Raw genomic sequence first — 23,060 nt, 5'->3', positions numbered from 1 at the left:
GCGTGGTCGGTGGTCGCCACGTTGTACCCGGCTGAAAAGTATAATCGGATCGGGAATCGTCGTATCCGCATTATATGACAGTACTGAATCTCGCAAACATTGAGTTTCCAGTGACTTTAAAAGACATTTCTAAATTCGAACGGTTGAACGCGGTGTCGATCAACGTGTACGGCATCGAGAATAAATAGGTGCTTTCTCTTCGACTCACTAATGAAAAGAAAGAGAAACACGTCAACGTGCTGTACGTGCAAGATCCATGCAACGACGGTGTTGGACATTTTGCGTGGATAAAAAACCTATCCCGTCTCGTGAGTTCGCAGATTAGTGAGAAAAAGAACAAGAAATTTTTCTGCGATCGGTAAATATACATGGAAAATTATTATAATTTTCCGTCTCACTAATAAAATAATGGTAATAGTTATATTTTTTTCTTTTTTTCAGATGCTTGCACTACTTCAATACCAATGAAAAATTGCAGTCGCACGTAATGGACTGCGAGAAGATGAACGACTTCGCTATTAGTCTGCCGAGCGTGGCTCGAATTTGAGAACCACCGCAATAAGCAGAGCGCCCCATTCATCGTCTACGCTGACTTGAAGTGCGTTCGGAAGATGGAACTTGAAAGGGAAAATGCATCGTCGCGCGCGTCGTCATCGTCGTCTTATACGCATCAACAGCACGAGGTATTTAGTATAGGATACTACGTGCGATGTTCGTACAACGACGCATTATCGTTGTATCGGTTCCGTCGCGATGAAGATTGCATAACGTGGTTCGCGCGACAACTCAACGATTTGGCGCATCGAGTTAAAAATATAGTATCCGCCAACGTACCCATGGAAACGTTGTCGAAAGAACAATTGGAGGCGTACCGTAGCGCGACGCGTTGCCATATTTGCGAGGAACCGTTCGCGCCGGACGATACGCGGGTCCACGATCATTGTCATTTCACTGGTAGATTCCGTGGTCCAGCGCATGCAAATTGTAATTTAAATTATAAAAATTCCGATCGTTTTTCACAATTTATCAGCCTACGCGCATTTTATAATTAAAGAAATTGCTACCGCGTTCGAAGAACATGTAGATATACTACGGATAACTAAAGAAAAATATATTTCATTCACTAAAAATGTCGATAGCACCAAAGACACAAATGAAAAGAATTTTCGGAAAAATTGCATAAAATTACGATTCATCGATTCTTTAAAATTTCTAAACGCAAGCCTCGATAAATTGACGTCGTTTTTAAGCAGAGACAAATTAAAAATTGTACGTTCCGAATTTCCAACATTATCAGATGAAGAATTTGAATTACTCACACGAAAAGGTGTCTTTCCGTACGAGTACATTGATCACGTCGAAAAATTGCAGGACACGCGCTTAATACCACCGCGCGAATTATTTTTCAGTTCGTTGACAGGCGACAGTATCCGAGAGCGATTACGTTCACGCCGCGAACGTCTGGAAGCGATTCTCCATTCAAACGCTCGGCGAGTACAGTGATCTGTACTTGAAAACCGATGTTTTGTTATTGGTCGACATTTTTGAAAATTTCCGCGAAAGTTGTGTCGCGAGTTACGGTTTCGATCTCGCGCATTACTATATATTGCCTGGTTTCACGTGGGATGCAATGCTAAAACATACGCGTATAAAATTCGAGTTGCTCACCGACATCGATATGATCATGTTCATCGAGCGCGGTATACGCGGTGGTCTCAGTCAATGTTCCGGTAGATACGCACAGGCTAATAACAAGTACATGCGTTCGTACGACTCATCGAAACCGTCGTCGTACTTGATGTACTACGATGTTAACAATTTATACGGATGGGCGATGTGTCAACCATTGCCATACGCCGAATTTCGATGGGTAGAAGACGCAGAAGACGCTGCGAATTGTGACGTGAGCGAGATCGCTATGGATTCATCCATCGTCATTCATTACATTCTCGAAGTCGATCTCGAGTATCCGCAACATCTACACGACCTGTATACTGACCTGCCGTTCTGTCCGACGCGCGATAAGCCGCCCGGCAAGTGCGAGGCTAACTTTTAGCGACGCTGTACGATAAACAGCGTTACGTCATCCACTACCGCAATCTGCAGCAATGTACTCGTCACGGTCTTCACGTAACAAAGATTCATCGAGTACTACAATTCGCGCAATCTCCATGGCTTCGCGATTATATTGAACTCAATACAAATTTCAGAACTCGCGCTAAAAATGATTTCGAGAAAAATGTATATAAATTAATGAACAACGCGATATTCGGTAAAACTATGGAGAATGTGCGCAACCACGTTGACGTAAAATTATTAACAAAATGGGACGGACAGTACAAATGGGACGGCGGGGAGAAAATGATCGCGAAATCGAATTTCCACAGCCGTAGCACCTTTGCGGAAAATTTGATCGTCGTTGAATTGCGCAAACTCGAGATGAAGTTCAACAAGCCGATTTACGTGGGTATGTGTATACTCGACATATCGAAAGTCTGCTTGTACGAATTTCATCACGAGTATATGTTATCACTGTTTCGCGATAAATGTAAAATTATATACACCGATACGGACAGTCTTGTATACAGCATCGAGTGCGAGGACGTTTACGAGACTATGAAACGCGATATCGCTAGATTCGACACGAGCGATTATCCGATGGACAACGCGTACGGTATGCCTTTCGCGAACAAAAAAGTACCCGGTCTGATGAAGGACGAAAATAACGGTGTGATAATGACCGAATTCGTTGATCTCAGAGCGAAGATGTACACGGTGAGGGTGGACGATAAGAGAGAAACTAAAAAAGCGAAAGGCGTAAAGAGTAACGTCGTAGCGCGAACGATAACGTTCGACGATTACACGCGGTGTTTGAACGAAGAGATCGAAATGACTCGTCGTCAATCGTGTATACGATCTAAACTGCACGATGTGTACACGATATTCGAATCGAAAATCGCTCTGAGTCCATACGATGACAAACGATATGTCGTACCGGATTCGACGGAGACGTTACCGTGGGGGCATTGGCGGATACCCTTGTAATATATATACATAAATATGTATCAACATTTATATTACTATTATGTTTTTTCTACATTTTTAAATATTTTCATTTATATAAGTATTATTATTACGTTTTATGTAGTACCATTTATTATGTATTACTATTATTTTCATTTCATATCGTACATTTATATACGTATTTTATATCTGTATACTGCAAAACGAAGATGAATGGGATGTAAAATATACGTTTATATTGATATATTTTTTATATGTAGAAATAAAATATATGAATCAAAATTTCATCAAATAAAACATTGTTTTTGTGTATCCATGAATTGTGCGATCCATAGAATCCCAGCCACTTGACGTACACCTTGTTTCCCTTCCTGCGCAGTACTTTCTCCACGAGATACACGTCCGGATGAGTAGCGCGATGCGACTCGTACTCGTAGAACGCTCCGACGGATTTTCCGCGATAATCCTCGCGTAAATAGGTTACAGGATTGGTACGCTGCACCTTAACGATCGTAAACACCTCGGTTGTCCAATTTAACCTTTCTCAAAAATCGTCTTGTACTTGCTCACGCGTACCAAATCGCCTACTTTGAATTTTGCAGGACCCGCGATCTTTATCGCGCTGTACACCGTGTCCAAGAGTCTTTCGGCGATCGTGGGAGTTACTTCGGCGGGTCGCATGCCGATGGTGCTTGCGCGCGTTGTAATCTGACAGGAGACGCGGCAGCTCGTCGACCCACTTGTAATTACCGTTGAGCGTAAACATCTTTCACATGTCGTTCTTGAGCGTGCGATTGAACCGCTCGACCACTGACGCTTTCAACGTCGAATACGTGGAATAGTGATTAACATCGTGCTTTTTCAAGATTTTCTGCACATCGGCGTTATAAAATTCTTTCCCCATATCCGTTTGTAAATTTTTCGGACATCTTCTACTCTCTCGAACGATCTCAGCAATAGCGTTAGCCGTCTCGCTTCCACCCTTGCTCTTCAGTGGTACAGCCTACGCGTATTTGCTCAACACATCGATGACGGTGAGTATGTAGTGGTGGCCTCTGTTGAAATCCGAGTACGGGCGCATCTCAACGACATCAGCCTGCCACAGATCGTCGTATTCCCTATGACGCGCCTTCGCGGAAAATTTTTTCTCGCAGGAGAAAAATCGCGTGCAATTCCTCGAGTCGACGTCTCTCGGAGCTAATTTTCTCTCTTTTTCTCAGATTTTTTTTTCATGATTCGACGCGTAATACACTGAGTACAAGAAAATAATGTATTTTTTCTCGCTGATGTTACTCGACGAATCGTTTCATGGATACGCGATTTAATTTATAGTAAGACCAGCTTCGCGAAATTCCTCGATGATCGACAGCATCTCGTTGTCGTGAGCGTTGTTGCTCGGTGCGAAGCATCGAGCAATTGTAGACGATCCACCAGCTCGTTGGGATCATCCCAGTGCTCGTAATCGATCGCGTTGTCGTTCAATATCATTGTATGAGGTAATCCCTTTACAGATTTCTTCTTCTGTTTCTTGGTGTGATCGACATCAACGGCGCGATTACGTGTTTGTACTTGTATCCCCTGTTGCTCAATAATCGACCCTGCGAATACTTGTGTTTGTGCGCGTTCGTCACCAACAGCATGCTCTTGTACTTGTGCATATCGTCTTCCGTGTAGAGGGTATCGTCGGGAATTCTCTTGAAAATCAACTCGTAAGGACCAGGTACCGGCGTATCATACGCCGTCGATAATTATGTTGTCCGCGTCATCTACGTCGAAACGTTTATTGCCAAACATCAATCCATCCTTGTGTAAGTAAACGCCGTACACATGATCTATACCGCTCTCTTTATCTCCCCTCAGGACAGCCTCGACGTACTTTTGCCCGAACGGGCCCAAGCCAGCTCTTAACGCCTCTCGACGTTTTACAGTTTGATTTTGAATCTTCGTCGCTAGCGAGAAAAGAAAACGTTCTCCAACGACTCTATCGTCGGATTTTGGCACGCGGTGTGGAGGATATCGGCTGTGCACGATCGTGCGATCGATCATTGGATTTATGCAGAGTCGTGGAACACTCGAATGTCTCGTTCGCTTCTTCTCCCTCCTCCTCCTTCTCTTGTTCCTCTTCCTCCTTCCTCTCACGTTTAGAGACAGACGTCGCTTCGCGACTCTCTTTTTATAGCGCGCACGCTGGAGCTGTCGACGAAAAGTCGCAGCGGCTCGATAAGAGGTTTAAAATGTCTGTCCAACGCGATGCCCTCCTCAATTCTACCGGTCTTCAGAGCGTGATGTTTCTTGCGGATCGACTCGCTCGTCTTCTCGATTTCCATCGCGATTTTTTCACGCTCGCACACATCTGCCATGTTCGTCTCTGGCTAAGTATCGGCAACGACTGGTCACGTTACGGTATCGCGAACTCGTTAAATCCTTTTCTGTATCGTCCGTTTGTGAGCCCACTGTCTATCACTAGAAATCCATATTTTTGCTGCCAACAGTCGCGGCACAACGTGCAAAATTCATCGTACGATATGTCGGTATTCACATGATCGTTGTAAACGTGTTTCAAGTTGGTACCGTCCTGTTTGAACAGGATCAGAAGATTCACGTTGTCGCGTATCAGATGTTTAGCTATCCTCGCGTACGTCTGACAGAGATAGAAGCAGTCGACGTTCGCGTGATGACCCATCGAAAAGTATTCTCTCACCGCATCCTGCTTGTCGCATGCCACGCCATCAAAGATAAAAATAGAGTTTGGACGCGCCTCGCTCGGTGGAATGACGTCGCTGTTGTTGAAGAACGTAAAGTAGCCGATTTCATTGATAGACGTAAACAAATTTTCGAGATATCGATACTTTGACTGCTGCAACGATTTCGAGTAGACGTACACGTTTTCGAAACGTACGCCGTTCGGGCTCTCGAGTAAGCTTATGAGAACGTTGGTTTTACCACAATTCGACGGGCCGCAAATGATCGCGCGTATAGTATTCGGCAGCATTTCGCCGTGCTTGCGCTTCTCTACGCTGCCTCCCATTCGCGATTTCGCGTCGTAGTTCGACGCGTATCGACAACGGTTGCAGCACGAATTTCATGTTCACACTAAGGCTAGTCGGACTCTCGAACGACTATTTAAAGGCGCGCGAATTTACGAGTCGCGCAGTAGCAAAATGTATCTCACGCTGTCATCCTTTCGACATTCAGGACTTGAACGCCGAGCAGCTGCAGTATATACCGAAGGTCATACTCTTACGCGTGTACGGTGACTATATCGACTACGTGTGGGACAAGCTTCCGGAACACGTGAAGGCGGATTCGAAGATTCGAACGTATCGTCGCTGCGACGAGCACTACAATCAGCCGTGGCAGGGGACGCACATCGACGGTCCCGCACCTAAGATAAAGGATTGTAGCGAATGTCAGCGTCGGGCGGCAGTCTGTTGAATCGAGTGATAATCGTGCTTCCTTTCGAGTTACATATTCGAGTTACCAGTTTTGTGGCCCGGGCACTCGGCTTACGAAGCGATTAGCCAGAGATGACGCAGGCATAAATCCGCTGGACGTAGCGTGCCGAGAACACGACATCGCGTATTCTCGGAGCAACGATCTCACCGATAGACGCGCGGCAGACAAAGTACTCGCCGAGGAAGCGCGGAAACGCGTCACCGCGAGAGATTCGGCTCTGAGCGAGAGAGCCGCTGCTGTCGTTTGGACAGCGATGAAAGCCAAAACCAAGATCGGCATGGGCATGAAAGAAGAAGACGACAACGAGGAAAAAGATAACGAAAAAGCGGATACTTCCAACGGCAAAACGAGATGGTGCGTTACCTTTTCTGCCAATGTTGGGCGCGCTAGGGTCCTTGATTGGCGAAGCGACCAGCGTGGCTAAAGCGGTAAACGATAGCAAAGCCGCGCGACGTCAGCTCGAGGAGTTGCAACGTCACGACCGCGCGATGGAACAGGGCCGCGGTTTGTATCTTGCTCCGCACAAATATGGACGCGGACTGTATCTCAGCCCCTATAAACGCGGACAGGGTGTAGCAGCGATGAAAAAAAAACGCCAAAGAGACGATAAAAATGCTCTCGGGTGCAACTACCAACGTGCAATTGGACATGCTCGCGAGACGAATGCACGTAACGTACTTTAGAGGTGTCTTCTTGCGTAACGCTTTACCGACGAGCGGGGCGCGCCGAAACGAAAGCGGTATCGTGAATCTGGACGATGCGACCGGGCCTGGTACTCATTGGGTAGCCAAGAGGAACAACCGCGTCGTATACTTTGACAGTTTCGGTAATCTTCGACTGCCCAAGGATATACTGGTGCGATATTTCTAAAACGGTGCTACGACGATAGTACAATCGTACGTCCTATTAGACGTACGATCAGAGCTTCTGCGGTCAAATGTGTCTACGGTTTCTACAAACGGTAGACGTGCGTGAATTTAAAAAGCTCGACGAGGTGTTGTAAAATCTCAGTATTAGTCGAACGCTTTTTCCATCGCTGACACTTATGCTGAGCGGGAAGAGCACCGTCCTCGCAGCGAATTATTTTCCCTCCATAGATTTGAGTGACGGCGATTACGAACTCGGTCTGATTTTTGAGACTTATCACACGATACCGAATGTAAACGAATCGAACAATAAATTTTATTTTGGCAAAGACGACGCAGAAATTACAATTCCCGAGGGTTCGTACGAAGTGCGAGACATAAATGAATTTTTGAAACGTACAATTTTACGGAAACGTTCGCACCGCGACGCACTTGAAACCGTAGTGCGTGGTGACAACAACAACAACAACAACAACAATAACAACAACAACAAGAACAATGACATTGATGACGATAATGGTGAGGGTGGAGAATACCCGATTATGCTCCGCGCAAACTACAACATGATGAGATGCGAGATTAGATGTGCATTCAGAATAAACTTTGGCAAGCCCAACAGTATTGGATCGCTGCTGGGATTCTCGTCGAAGCGTATACTGCGACCGCGAAGATGGCACGAATCGGATGTCGATTAACATAATATACGTAAACGTTATCCGCGTAGAGTGTAACATGACCGCGGGCGTGTACAGCAACGGCAAAAGCGCGCACACGATACACGAATTTTCGCCGAGCGTGCCACCAGGATATAAGATATCGGAGAGGCCGACATAGATCATTTACTTGCCGATCACGGCACGGAGCGTTACGGATTTAACGATACGCGTCGTCGACCAGAACGGACGATTGCTCGATTTTTGCGGAGAGGAGATCACCGTCAGATTGCACGTGCGACAAGGCTGGTACATCACCGCTCGATAACGCTCGCTCATCCAACTGCATCAAGAAGAAGCAAGAAGGAGCTCAGTGCGTCGAACGTTAAATTTTTACAATCTTTGGGATTCGCGGTGCGCAACTTTTGAGATGATTGATATCTTGAATATTACCGGTGAGCCGATTTTTGACGATCGCATCGTCAAGATTGAGATTCACACATACAACCCGTTTGCTAATACAACATTTGGGTACAGCGACGAGATAAGAATACCCATACAGCAGCAGGATTTGTACACGTTGCGAAAGTTTTCTCTATGTTGAAGGAAGATTGACGGTGAAAAAGAAAAACGATCAGATGCCAACGACGCTTGTAAACAATTGCGTTCATGTTTGATGAAATTCGATATGAACTGAACGGTGTGGAGATTGACCGCAACCGAAACGTGGGCATAACTAGCACACTCAAGAATTACGTGTCATTGACCTACGATAAAGCTTTGATTGCGATGAACGGATGGCTGGATGGAACTCTAGATCCGACATGGAGGAAGCACACTTTAATTTTTGCGTGCTGCTTAGCGTGCTGTTGAGTTTTTGCAAAGATTACAAACGACTGATTGTCAACGCTCGCCACGAATTAATTTTGATATGAGCGCGCAACGACAACAATTGCTTGGTAGGAAATTCTGTGACGGAGTCTGAGGTTGAATTATTTAAAGTGGCGGATGCCTCACGTTGCGTTAAACGAGGTCAATAAATTATCAATGCTGCGAGCATTGGAAAGCGGTCATTATCTGAGCATGAGTTTTCGCTTGGGGGATCTGTACGAGTATCCTCTGTTACATAATACGATCAAGCATTCATGGGCCGTCAAAACGGCGACTCAGCTTGAGAAGCCTCGATATGTTATCTCTGTTCTGCAGACCGATCGAAAGAATATCATGTCACGAGATGGTAGCGTGTTCGACGATTGTAATTTGAGTAACATGAAACTTTATCTAAATTCGACGTTTTATCCGAACGACGATTTAAATCTGGATTTTGGCAAAAAGAGATACGCCGTTTTATTCGATATGTACGCACGTTTTCGTAGAGCATATTATGGAATCGATTGCTTCGAAACGCTACTCAACGTGCTCTCATTTGTCGAGAAAGGGCCTTTTGTGGTCATTGATTGCTCGCGACAAAACGATTCCGTCAAGAGTGCCACTGTGGACGTATGCATAGAATTTGAGTGCAAGGAGAATGTGCCCGCAAATACAACAGTTTATTGTCTCATCATACACGATCATGTAGCTCAGTATAATCTATTGACCAACGTAGTGCGCAAAATCACCTAAATGCACCTCTGACACGATATAAAATACTACGTTACATAGCAATCGACGTCGCAGTCTTCTCGACAACATGTCCATGCCAACGTTCGTGGATCTGCAAGGATTCATTGTTAACAAGAAATTTATCGTGAAGAAAATGGCGGTGCTGAAACAGGGGACCGTTCTCACGCATTACATTTTTATGAGTCTCGTGCCATGGAAATTTTTGACAAGATCCGACAGGTCTTGCGCCTCCTGGTTGATTGCTTATCATGGATTGCAATGGGAGGACGGGACGATCCCGTACAACGAGTCGAAATGTCTAATTACGATGGCTGTATTTGAAGATGATGCTGTCGTGTAATATACAGGGTGTCCGAAAAGTATGGAAACGGTCTAATATCTCGAGAAATACTCATCGAATCAAAAAGGTAAAAATACACGTATTCAATGATTCCAAAAGAGCTATCTTGTGACACCTAACACAACCCTCCACCCCCACCCGCTGGGGGTGATAGAGGGAGTAACTTAAAAATTTTAAATGGGAACCCTCATTTTTTATTGCAGACTTATGTTCTTCAGAAAAAGTTACCTATTGAATTTTACTTATTGAAGTGTATGTAACGAACGTTATGTACATACATATGTATAAGCGGAAGATCGAGCAGAATGCTATCATTTAACACATACTTTGTATTTACATTTCTTCTAATTTTGTAATAATTTTTATGTTTTTCACTATTTGCTTAACATTTCTTCCAGTTTTTAAAATTCTGTATTCGCTCCCCCGTTGTAATTGTGCATACAAAGTTTTTGACACAAAAAGAAAGGATCGAAATCCTTATTCTGCGAGGATGCGGCGATAAAAAAGGAACATACGAACAAGTCGTCCGCCAATTTAATGATACCCATCTTGATCGTCTACCCATTTGCAAATCAACTGTTTGTAAGACTGTTTCTCGGTTTCAAGATACTGGCTCTGTTAATGATCGATCAAAATCGGGAAGACCAAAAATGGCCACGAACGAAGACAACAGTTTAGAGGTATGTGCAAGTGTCGTTGAGGACGTCCATACTTCAGTGAGAAAGATTGCGCAACAAACTGGTATCGGCAAATCGTCTGTCCATCAAATATTAAAAGGAAATAAGTTCCATCCATATAAGATAAAATATGTACAAGAACTTTCGGAAGATGACTTCGATCGGAGATTAGAATTTTGTGAGGAAATGATGAGACGTTGTGACGAAAATGAGTTATTTCTTTTCTGGATATGCTTCTCTGATCAAGCTACGTTTCAGTTGAGTGGAGAAGTTAATAGGCACAACCTTTTGCTTTTTGGTCCTCGTGTTGTTATAACATTGAATTATTTTCCTTTTAACGCATCGATGTCTGATGGCCTTGTTTTTAATACTTTGTTCTTCAAAAAGGCCCGGAAACAATTGTCCAGAGGATTTAAATCAAGTGAACTTGGTGGCCACTCAGTCGAACCCCTCCTATCAATTCAACGCCCGGGGAAAATGTTGTACAATAGAGCGCATAATCAAACCGAAATGACACGGGGTTACATCCTGTTCAAACAAGACATGAAATATATGTATGTACCAGCAATATTTCGGATTGGCGGTATAATCTGGTTATTCAATAAATTAATGTACTCCTCAGCTGTGAAATTATCTTCAATGAAGAAAGACCCAACGACTTGGTTGCTCAAAATTCTAACTCACACATTAATTTTCTATTCATGTTTTGTTTGGCTATCCCTCACACAATGGTGATTTTCGTCTGACCAATATCGTATGTTGTATCTGTTAACTTCTCCACCCAGCTGAAACGCAGCTTCATCGGAAGCGCATATCTAAAAAAGGAATAACTCATTTTCGTCACACCGCACCATCATTTCCTCAAAATTCTAATCTGCGATCGAAGTTGTTTTCCCAAAGTTCTTGCACATATTTTATCTTGTAAGGATGGAAATTTTTTCTTTTGATACTTCATGGACGGACGATTTGCCGATACCAACTTGTTGTGCAATCTTTCTAACTGCAGAATACACATCCTCAACGACACTTACACAGACCGCTAAACTGTTGTCTTTGTTCGTGGCTGATTTTGGTCAATCTTTGACAGTATCCTGAACCCGAAAAACAGTGTTACAAACAGTTGATTTAGAAATGGATTGACGATCTGGATGAGTACCATGAAATTGGTGGGCGACTTGTTCGTATGATCTTTTTTTATCACCACATCCTCGTAGAATAAGGATTTCGATTCTTTCTTTTTCTGTCAAAAACTTTGTATGCACAATTACAACGGGGGAGCGAATACAGAATTTTAAAAACTGGAAGAAATGTTAAGCAAATAGTGAAAAACATAAAAATTATTACAAAATTAGAAGAAATGTAAATACAAAGTATGTGTTAAATGTAAAAAAGATTATTGTCATGAGATAAACGCAGTATGATAGCATTCTGCTCGATCTTCCGCTTATACATATGTACATAATGTTTGTTACATACACTTCAATAGGTAAAATTCAATAGGTAACTTTTTCTGAAGAAGAGAAATCTGTAATAAAAATCGGGGGTTCCCATTTATAATTTTTAAGTTACCCCCTCTAACACCCTCAGCGGGTGGGGGGTTATGTTAGGTGTCACAAGATAGCTCTTTTGGAACCATTGAATACGTGTATTTTTACTTTTTTGATTCGATGAGTATTTCTCGAGATATTAGACCGTTTCCATACTTTTCGGACACCCTGTATATATATATATATATATATATTAGGTGTTGGAATTAATTCGTAGCGTTTTTTAATGAAAGAATGTTATTTATTTCACATGAGCATTAAAAAATACATTAATGAAAGTACTTCCCATCACTTGTAAAACGCTACGAATTAATTCCAACACCTAATATATATATATATATATATATATATATATATATATAAATATATACGATAAACGTGTTGCAACGTGTTTGAAATTCTTGGAAAGAGGGGGAGGACCTGCCTTCTCTCATGGCTTCCAGAAGTATTACGTCACAATTTACGTGGATGCAATCAATCTTGCGATACCCGCTACGAACGGCTGAACAAATTTACTTCACTAAAGAGAGCAGTGCATCGTACGATGTGAAGAAGAAATATAACATGTAAGTTTCAACGTTCTATACACAAAACTAACGTTTTTTAACATTATGTATGTACACAGTACGGAGCATCGTGCGATGCGTTTACTGAGCAGACGTTACTATCTGACGAATACGGGAAACAAATTACAAATTTTTGGAAATTGGAATCAACGTTGGCCCACTGAGTTACGTGGAGGTCGCCCTTGGAGATCATCGCGGACACGAACTATCGCTGTCTCTCGAAACGTGAAAGAGCCTCTACGAACAGCGAGGAAATATTTACAAGATGTTTTGAAACGAATACAAGGATAATTTTATAAACGTTGGACCGCTAACCGTCAGTGTTTGCTGAACGATGTTACGCTCGTACGTCTCGATTCTTCATCCGGACCCATTACGATGACCGAAACGACGCTACGCCGTATGTTTGACTTTAATGGGTGTATCGATGTAACGTTCGAACGATTAGCTCGACTCGTCGATACGGTGGATACCAAGTATACGCGATTCTCCAACATTGCATCTGAGAACATTATACGTGATAGCGACATCTTCAATGGACATCAGCTCGTCGATTGCGAACTATTAGCTTTAGTTTTTAATAAGTACGAAAACCAGTGTAATAAGATGTGAATAAATATTTTTTGTTCGCATTATTACGTATGTATTTTCTTCTACTTCCCATCCATCACATTCGACGGTACTGTCACGACATATTAAGCGTTCTCTTTTTAAATAAAAACTTTTATAATAAAATATGTTTGCGTGCATGAAGATATAACGAGAGTGACAATGCGGCGGCGGCGGAAAAGATAAAACGATAAGAAAAAAACAGATGGTAGTAAGTGATGGTAGTAATAGATGCGGTAAGTGTATGCAAGCCTTTATTGCATTTTTGGAGACAGAGCGGCAATAAATAAGGACCGGGGTCCTTACATCAATAGCGTCGGGACCTTTTCCCCCTCCTTCCCTGCGTTACGAGCATCCCCCGCGCCTACGAGTATCCCCCGCGCCCCGCGCTTCCCTCTAGCCCCATGGGTTAGAACCTGCCTTGCTACTAAACATATTTGGAATTTTTAAGAGATAATCTACCAGATTTTTTAGAAGAAATCCCATTATTCGAGAGAAGCAAAATCGTATTTCAGCAATACGGTGCGGGGCTACACAACGCTAGAATTGTGACGGATTATTTAAATTAGCAATTTCCTAGACGATGGATGGGTTAATACGGCCCGCAAGATCTCCAGATCTTAATTCTCTGGATTTCTTTTTTTGAGGATATTGCAAGGAATTAATTTATAAAATGCTTCCCGAAGACATGGAAGATCTTGATACAAGATTGCGATATGCCGTATGGGCCCTCGAAGAAGACGCAAAACGTGCAAAGAAATTTATTGAGACGTATGAGAGCCTGCGTTAGAATGGATAGTGGACATTTCGAGCACCTTTTATAAAATTACTTTATCCATCACAATCAATCCGTTCTTTTTAGAGCGACAGCAATTCGTCCTTTTAAGGGCGACCAATACTTTCTTACATGGAATATCTCTCTTATGTAAAAAAGATCAAGAGATGGAGAGAACGTACAAGAAATATTATATAATAACTTATTTTGTAAAAGATTTAATAATTATTCATCGCAGACGCAACACTATCGTACAGCATTACGTTTCACGTAATACTACTTAAGAAGCATTACTCTGTTTGGAAGAAAAATCAATGTCAGAAAAATCAATTATACAACATAACATGAAATATTCTGATATTGATTTTTTGATATTGATCGATTCGATGTCGATTTGATGCTTTCGACGTCGAACGATAGCGAACCGATATCGATTCGATTCTGACTGAGACGTCCGTGTTTTGACAGCGCCAGTACAAATATAATCAATAAAATCAATCAACTGCTTGTTATCGCGTATGAGTGAACGCGTCGTGTGTTAGTAAACAATCGTGTGCTTTTTTCTTCGAGTGATATTCAGTCGACAAATAATTAATCGGTAGTAATTTATAAATTAACTAACAGATTCTCCATTAAAATCGAGTGCATGCTATCATCGAATAAACGCGGCGTGTGATTATCTTTCTTCGAGTGATTTTCGGTCACCGAATGATTAATTGATAATAGATAAAATGGACCATCGGTAGTAAAACGGACACTTAACCGATAGAGATCTAGTAATAAATTTTTTGAGTAATTATTGAAATACTTCGTTTTCTTCAAGTTAATGAATAGCTGTACGCTGAGCGTAAACGTATCGAAATGATGCGTTTTATAAGAAACAAAATATTTTAATGGTTACTCGATCTACGTGCATCAATGGGAACGAGTGATTTCTAAACTTGTTAGAGGAATGGAGGTTTAAGTGACAAAAATTTGGAGCTGTACGTGATCCATCAATGATCAATGGAAGTTTTTCTTGTTTCTCAAGCTGCAGCATGTCGAAGTTATCAAACTTTTTCAAGGTAATTTTTGTGTGTGTATGTGTGTGTGTGTGTGTGTGTGTGTGTGTGTGTGTGTGTGTGAGAGAGAGAGAGAATGCGATCGCATATGTATGCGTGTGTAGCGATCGTCTGATCGTAACGAGGTTCCCTCGTACGGTCTGCGTCGGATAGTGAGAAACGCTGCTCCTGGCTATCTTCTCTATGCGCCCTGTCATTCGCTAATTATTTCTTATTATAATTTAAAAACAACTTTTGACAAAATTTTGACAAAGGAAAAATCGTCTTAGAATTAAGTCAGGAATGTTACATTTCAAGGATAATATATTCATTTTGAATCACCCTGTATGTACATATATGTATATATAATAGCATATATACACGTGCGTGCGTGTGTGCGTGCGTGCATGCGTGCGTGCATGCGTTTTTAATGTTTAGGATATCAGTTATCTTGAAAGTTGCGTACCGTGACCCCAAAAATTTTTAAAATTTTATTTTAATGTTCGACGGGAAGCTTCTTCTTCCTAATGCAATTGGATGAGTGAATATTGTCGAGTGGTAACGTTACCGGCCTTATAAAGAATGCGTTATCTCTCTGCATGCGCTCCGATCAACACGAGCATCTCACGCTCACGTTATCGCTGTCGTTGTTGCACGTGTAATCTGACGGTGATCTCTTCTCCTCGAAAATCGAGCAATCGTCCGTTTTGATCGACAACGCATATCGTTAGATCCGTAATGCTTCGTGCGATGATCGGCAAGTAAATGATTTGCGCGGGCCTTTCCGATATCTTATATTTCGGCGAAAATTCGTGTATTGTGTCTGCACATTTGCCGTTGCAATACACGCGGTCACGTTACATTCTACGCGGATAACGTTTACATTCATTATGTTGATCGACATGTCCGATTTGTGCCATTTTCGTGATCGCAGTATACGCTTTGACAAGAATCCCAGTAGCGATCCGACACTATTGGACTTGTCAAAGTTAATTCTGTAGGTGCATCTAATCTCGCATCTCATCAAATTGTAATTTGCGCGGAGCGCTGTCGGATATTCTCCACCCTCGTCATCGTCTTCGGTGTCATTGTTGCTATTGTCACTACGTATTATGTCAACGGTTTCAAGTGCGAACATTTCCATAAAATCGCACATTTCAAAAATTCGTTTATGTCTCGCACTTCGTACGAACCCTTGGGAATTGTAATTTCCGTGTTGTCTTTGCCGAAATAAAATTTATTGTTCGATTCGTTTACGTTCGGTAAGACTTATCGTGTGATAAGTCTCAAAGACCGAGCTCGTAGTCGTCGTCACTCAACTCTATAGCAGAAAAATAGTTTGCCGTGAGGACTGCTCTTTTTACTCAGCGTAAGTGTCAATGACATTGCGGAAAAAACGTTCGATGAATACTGAGATTTAGCGGCATCTTGTTGTTTTATAAATTATCGCATCGACCGTTCGTAGAAACCGCAAGCACATGTCCGCAGAAGTTCTGATTGTATGTCTGATAGGATGTGCAATTGTACTCTATCATCATAATACCGTTGCCGAAATCGCACTAATTCTTTAGGCGGTCGACGATTATCGAAACTGGCAAAGTACATTACACGGTTGTTCCTCTTCGTGTAGGCTAATGAGTATCTGGTCCTATCGCATCGTCCAGATTCACGATACCTTTCATTTCGACGCGCGCTGCTCGTCGGTAACGCGTTACGCATAAAAACACTTCTAAAGTACGATACGCGCATATGTCTCGCGAGCATGTCCAATTGCACGTTGGTAATAGCACTCGAGGGCATTTTTATTGTCTCTTTGGCGTTTTTTTTTTTTCGTTGCTACACCCTGTCCATGTTAGGGGCTGAGATACATTCCGCGTTCGTATTTGTGCGGAGCGAGATACAGTCCGCGGCCCTGTTCCATCACGCGTTCGTGACGTTGCTTCTCGAGCTGACGTCGCGGCTTTGCTATCATTTACCGCTTTCGCCACGCTGGCCGCTCCGTCAATCAAGGACCCAAGCGCGCTTAACATTGGCAGAAACGTAACGTGCCGCCTCGTTTTGTCGTTGGTAATATCCGTTTTTTCATTGTCTTTTTCTTCGGTTTCATGTCCATGCCGATCTTGGCTTTCATCGCTGCTCAGACGATAGCAGCGGCAGTTCTCTCGCTCAGAGTCGAATCTTTTGCGGTGACACGATCTAGCGCTTTATCGGCGAGCACCTTGTCCCCCGCATGTCTATCGGTGAGATCGTTGCTCCGATAATACGCATTGTCGTTCTCGGCCACGTCCAGCGGATTTATATCTGTATCATCTCTGGCTAAACGTTTCGTAAGCTGAGTGCTTGGACCGCAAAATTGATAGCACAGGGTATGTAACTGAAAAGGAAGCGCGTTTATCGCTTGATTCGCGCGACGCCGACATTCACTACAGTCTTTTATCTTTGGTGCCGGACCGTCGATGTGCGTCCGCTGCCACGACTGATTGTAGTGCTCGTCGCAACGACAATAGGTTCGAACTTCCGGTTTTACGTGTTCCGGAAGCTTGTTCCACACATGGTCAATATAGTCACCGTATACGTATAAGAGTACAACCTTCGGTATATACTGCAACTGCTCAGCGTTCAAGTCCTGAATATCGAAATGATGACACAGCGCGAGATACATTTTGTTGCTGCACGACTCGCGAATTCGCATACCTTTAAATAGGCAATCGAGAGCGCACAACCCGTAGTGTGAGCATAAAGTTCATACGACAGAATTGCGACGCAAAATCGCTAATGATTGGAAGCGGCGTGGAGAAGCGCAAGCACGGTAAAATGCTGCTGAGTACTATACGTGTGATTATTTTCGGCCCGTCGAATTGTTGTAAAACCAACGTTCTCATAAGCTTGCTCGAAAGTTTGCCCGAACAGCGTACGCTTCGAGAATGTGTACGTCTACTTAAAATCGTTGCAACAGCCAAAGTATCAATATCTCGAAAATTTGTTTAAGTCTATCAATGAAATCGGCTACTTTTCTCCAACAATAGCGATGTCATTTCACCGAGCGAGGCGCGCCCAAATTCTATTTTTATCTTTGATGATGTGGCATATGACGAGCAGGACGGTGAGAGAATACTTCTCGATGAATCGCCACGCGAACGTCGACTGTTTCTATTTCTGTCAGACGTATGCGAGGATACCTAAACATCTGATACGCAATAACGCGAACCTGCTAATCCTGTTTAAACAGGATGATACCAACTTTACAACAATCACGTGAATATCGATATGTCGTACGATGAATTTTGCGCGTTGTGTCGTGACTATTGGTGACAAAAATATGGATTTCTAATGATAAAGGCTAATGACAAGGACAGGGTGCTTAAGAACGGGAGATACAGAAAAGGATTTAACGAATTCGCGATACCATAATGTGGCCAGCCGTTGTCGATACTTCGCTAGAGATAAACATGGCTGATGTGTGCGAGCGTGAAAAAATCGCAAAGGAGATTGAGAAAATAAGCAAGTCGATTCACAAGAAACATCGAGCTCTGAAGGTAGAATCGAGGAGGACAGGCATTTTAAGCCTATCATTAAATCGCAGCCTCGGCGCGCGATAAAGAGAGAATTGCGCTATGATGACGCAGTGTCTATTCCTAAGCGCGAGAGGAAAGAGGAAGAAGAGGAAAACAGCTTAACGTTTGAACCCTCCGCTCTGCATAAATTCGATGATCGATCGCACGATCGTGTACAGCCGATAACCTCCGCGTATGAAGATCATACAACCGATAGAGTCGTTCGAAAACGTTTTCGAAACGACAGACGATTCGTTAGCGACGATGATTCAAAATCGGTTGCAAACGTCGGAAGGCCGAGAGCATTGCGAGCCGGTTTAGGCTTGCTGGATCAAAAGTACGTCGAGGCTATCCTGCGGGGAGCGCGTGGAAAAGAGAGCGGTATAGATGACATATATGACGTTCACCTACACAAGAATGGACTAATGTTTGTCAATAAATCTTTCGACGTGGATGAGATGGACAACATAATTATCGATGAAATATACGATACGTTAGTATACATAATCTCTAGGAATTGATTTTCAAGAGAATTCTCGACGATCTCCTCTACATGAAAGACGATGCACAAGGGGAAACCGGGGCTAATAGACTCATTTTTCAGTTTCGAATTTTTACAGACAAAATTAAGAGATTTATCGAAAAAAATCAATTCTACACCAGTTACTACATTTGACTACCTAATAATATTTTAATAATAAGGAGAAACTGATAACTAATATGAAAAAAACCGCAGTAATTCGATTAAGATTATTAAAAGATTAATGTTTTAAGCTACATCTTTGGCTACATATTAATAAAACTTTTATAAAAATATATTTTAAACACAAACATTCGCTTCGCAGTGGAAAGAATATTTCTTTTTGCAAAATTTGTTCATTTCGTGCAAAAACACGTCGAATAAGCCTAGTTTTTGAGACATGAGAGAACTAAACTTATATAATATTTACCACTGAGGCAAATCTCTTTAAAGGAATAAAATTTTGAATAAGTATTATAAGAATCGTCACTAAATGAGTCATATAATTCCATGCTATGGTTTGTCTACTATCCCCATGCGTTCATTTTTTAAAAATATTAACAATATACGATAACAGAGATATGTAAACAAAAAAAATCTGTTGGATTTTAAATAAGAACTACACTTACTATCTAAGAAAACAAATATCTCAGACAATCATATAGGATAGAGTAAAACAAAAACTTTAAGAATAAAAATATTTACTTAGGTGTACGATTTTTTAAAATTGTGGCATAATTTCTATTATAGATTTGTTAGCAACAAGATGTTACAGCGGTAGTCACTGCTGCATACTCAGACACGGTTATGCATGTCTCGCGTGTTTTGTTTTTAATGTAGCCTCGATTATTCTATTTACTCCTGGTCTCCCCTACAAGAGCATGCTGCTGGCGACGAATGCACACAAACACAATCATTCGCAGGGTCGACTATTGAGCAACAGGCGATATAATAGTACAAACACGTAATCGCGCCGTTGATGTCGATCACGCAGAAGAAATTTGGAAAGGGATTACCTCACGCAATGACGCTGAACGACAGCGCAATCGATTACATGCACTGAGATGATCCTAACGAGCTAATGGATTGTCTACGATTGTTCAACGCTTCGCACCGAGCGAACAACAACGCTCACGACAACGAGATGCTGTCGATCATCTTCGAGGAACTTCGCGAAGCCGATCTCATTATAAATTAAATTGCGTATGCATGAAATGGGTCAGTCGAGTTATGTCATTGAGAAAAAAATTTTCTTTGTTTCCTGTATTGTGCGTATCACGCGCTGAATCATAAAAAATCTGATGAAAAGAGAGAAAAAATTAGCTCTGTGAGACGTCGGCTCGTCGAGGAATTGCAGGCTCTAGCGAGAAAAAATTTTTTGCGAAGGCACTTTATAGTCCAGGGATATGATGATCTATGGCAAACTGATATCGTCGAGATGCATCCATACTCACATTTTAACAGAGACCGTTACTATATACTCACCGTCATCGATGTATTGAGCAAGTATGCGTGGGCCATACCGCTCAAGAGTAAAGGTGGAAGAGAGATGGCTGAAGCTATCGCTGAGATAATTCGAAAGAATAAGAAATGTCCAAAAAATCTACAGAATGACATGGAAAAAGAATTTTATAACGTTAATGTGCAACGGTTCTTGAAAAAACACAACATCAATCATTATTCAACATACTCCGTAATGAAGGCATCGGTCATTGAGCGATTCAATCACACATTAAAAAACGATATGTGGAAGATGTTTATACTTAATGGAAACTATAAGTGGATCAATGAGCGTCGCAGCTTGTACCAGATTACAATACGCGCAAGCATCGAACGATCGATATGTAACTCGTCGACATTACCTTCTGAAGCGATCGCTGAAAAACTCTTGGTCACGATATGCAGCAATGTAAAGATCGCAGGTCCAGCGAAATTCAAAATAAGTGATTCGATACGTGTGAACAAATATAAAATTGTCTTTGAGAAGGATTGTACATGAAATTAAACCTCCGACGTGTTTAAAATCGCTAAAGTGTAGCATATTGATCCCGTAACCTCTCTACTGGATGACTATCGCTGAAAATCTATCTCTGGAACATGAATTACATATACATCGCGTAGCTTATCCGGACATCTAGAAAGTAGAGAAAGTATTGCGCAGGAGAGGAAACGAGGTTTACGTAAAATAATTGGGATTCATGCATCGCACAATTCTTGAATACACATACGAGGTGGCTATTAAATAACGAAACTGACGCTGTAAAACATTTTATTTTGATTTCATACATATTTACTTATTATCACCTTCAATATACCTCTATCCCTACAACGCTCCATGCGAATCTTCCATTGTTTGAAACAGTGCTGAAAGTCTTCTTCTGTCAGCTCCTTCAGGACGCGTGCCGCTTTCTCTTTCACAGCTTCAACGGACTCAAATCTTGTTCCTTTTAATGCAGATTTACCTTAGGAAACAGATAGAAGTCGCACGGTGCAAAATCCGGCGAATAAGGCGGATGGTCTAACACTGGGATGCTGGTCTAACACTTGGCTAGAAACCTCTTGACAGACAATGCGGAATGAGCCGGCGCATTGTCTTGATGGAGATCCATTTAAAATTGTTATGTAAAATTTGCCGTACACATTCTTTGTCAATTCCTACAGTTTCACCAATCGCACGAATACTTAACCGACGGTTGGATCGAACCAGATTACCGATTGTTTCGATATTGTCATCCGTTTTTGACGTGGAAGGGCAACCCGGGCGTGAATCATCTTCAACGTCTTCTCGGCCGCTTGGAAACGTTTAAACCACTCAAAAACACGTGCACGCGATAAACATTCATGGCCATACACTTCTTTCAATAAATTATAAGTTTCAGTAGCGGTTTTTCCAAGTTTCACGTGAAATTTCACAACAATTCGTTGCTCTATTGTTACACTTATCATTTTTCCGGCGAAACAAAAAAACAACTCTAATGCGAAAGAAGGCTACGGCTATACGGATTTGTTTACAGAAACGAGAGGTACTGCATTCGAAAGAAAAGGCTTCACGCTAAACAGCTGTCGGTTGCTGGCATTTGGCGCATGCGTACTTCTTCTGTAACAGCGTCAGTCTCGTTATTTAATAGCCACACCTCTAATATATAGTATAATACACACACGTATAATATATACATAATTCATATAAACTGTATTTTCATAAAAATGTATTTATTTTAAATATAAAAATATATATAAAAAGTACATAAAATACATATGTTTGAGATCGGTAATTCGAAAAGAAAAGTAAGAATTCTTTCAGTCGACTGACAGTAATTATCATTGAACGCATGCATAAATTGAGCTCGTGATTTCATCTCGAGCATGATCTAAATCCTCGATAAAAATCAGCGATTTGGCGTTCTTTGTTCTTTTTAAAAACAAGTCATTACACGCAAACAAGTTGTCGTTACCGGCAACGGACAATCGAAAGTTCTAGAACGATTCAATTCGCGCACGCGAGCGCCGCGCTCCGACGAATATGTCACGCGCTGTCACCAATCCCACGCACGGATTTTCTGTCGCGCATGACTGTTACGTTGAACGTCGTTAGAAAAGAATCCAAAGCGCCAATCAATTTTGTACAACTAATGCCACGTAATAATTACGATTGTGGCAAATTTTTATTGGATTTTTCCCAAAAAAGAAAGCTCAGGCCGAAAGCAATAAATGCTTCGATCTCGCCGTCCTCCTTCTTACTTCTAAAAAGTTCTTAGAGTCCTTAGTTCTTAGAGTCTAAAAGTTCTTAGAGTTCTTAGAGTCATAATCTCG

At 42.0% G+C, this 23,060-nt stretch overlaps 1 protein-coding gene across 1 annotated transcript; it reads left to right on the top strand.

Annotated features, from left to right (window-relative positions):
• Nucleotides 1–2,253: 2,253 nt before the first annotated feature.
• Nucleotides 2,254–3,110, top strand: LOC147907477 (uncharacterized). Its single transcript, XM_087412641.1, has one exon. It carries the CDS (start codon nucleotides 2,254–2,256, stop codon nucleotides 3,043–3,045), a length of 792 nt encoding a protein of 263 aa, XP_087268767.1. The 3' UTR covers nucleotides 3,046–3,110.
• Nucleotides 3,111–23,060: the final 19,950 nt, after the last annotated feature.

The sequence above is a fragment of the Acromyrmex echinatior genome, chromosome 13 (genome assembly GCF_024713525.1).
Source record: "Acromyrmex echinatior isolate Ae372 chromosome 13, ASM2471352v2, whole genome shotgun sequence".
Lineage (NCBI taxonomy): Eukaryota > Metazoa > Arthropoda > Insecta > Hymenoptera > Formicidae > Acromyrmex > Acromyrmex echinatior.
The sequence above is the reverse complement of the archived record's forward strand: the minus strand, read 5'-3'. Positions and strand labels throughout refer to the sequence as shown.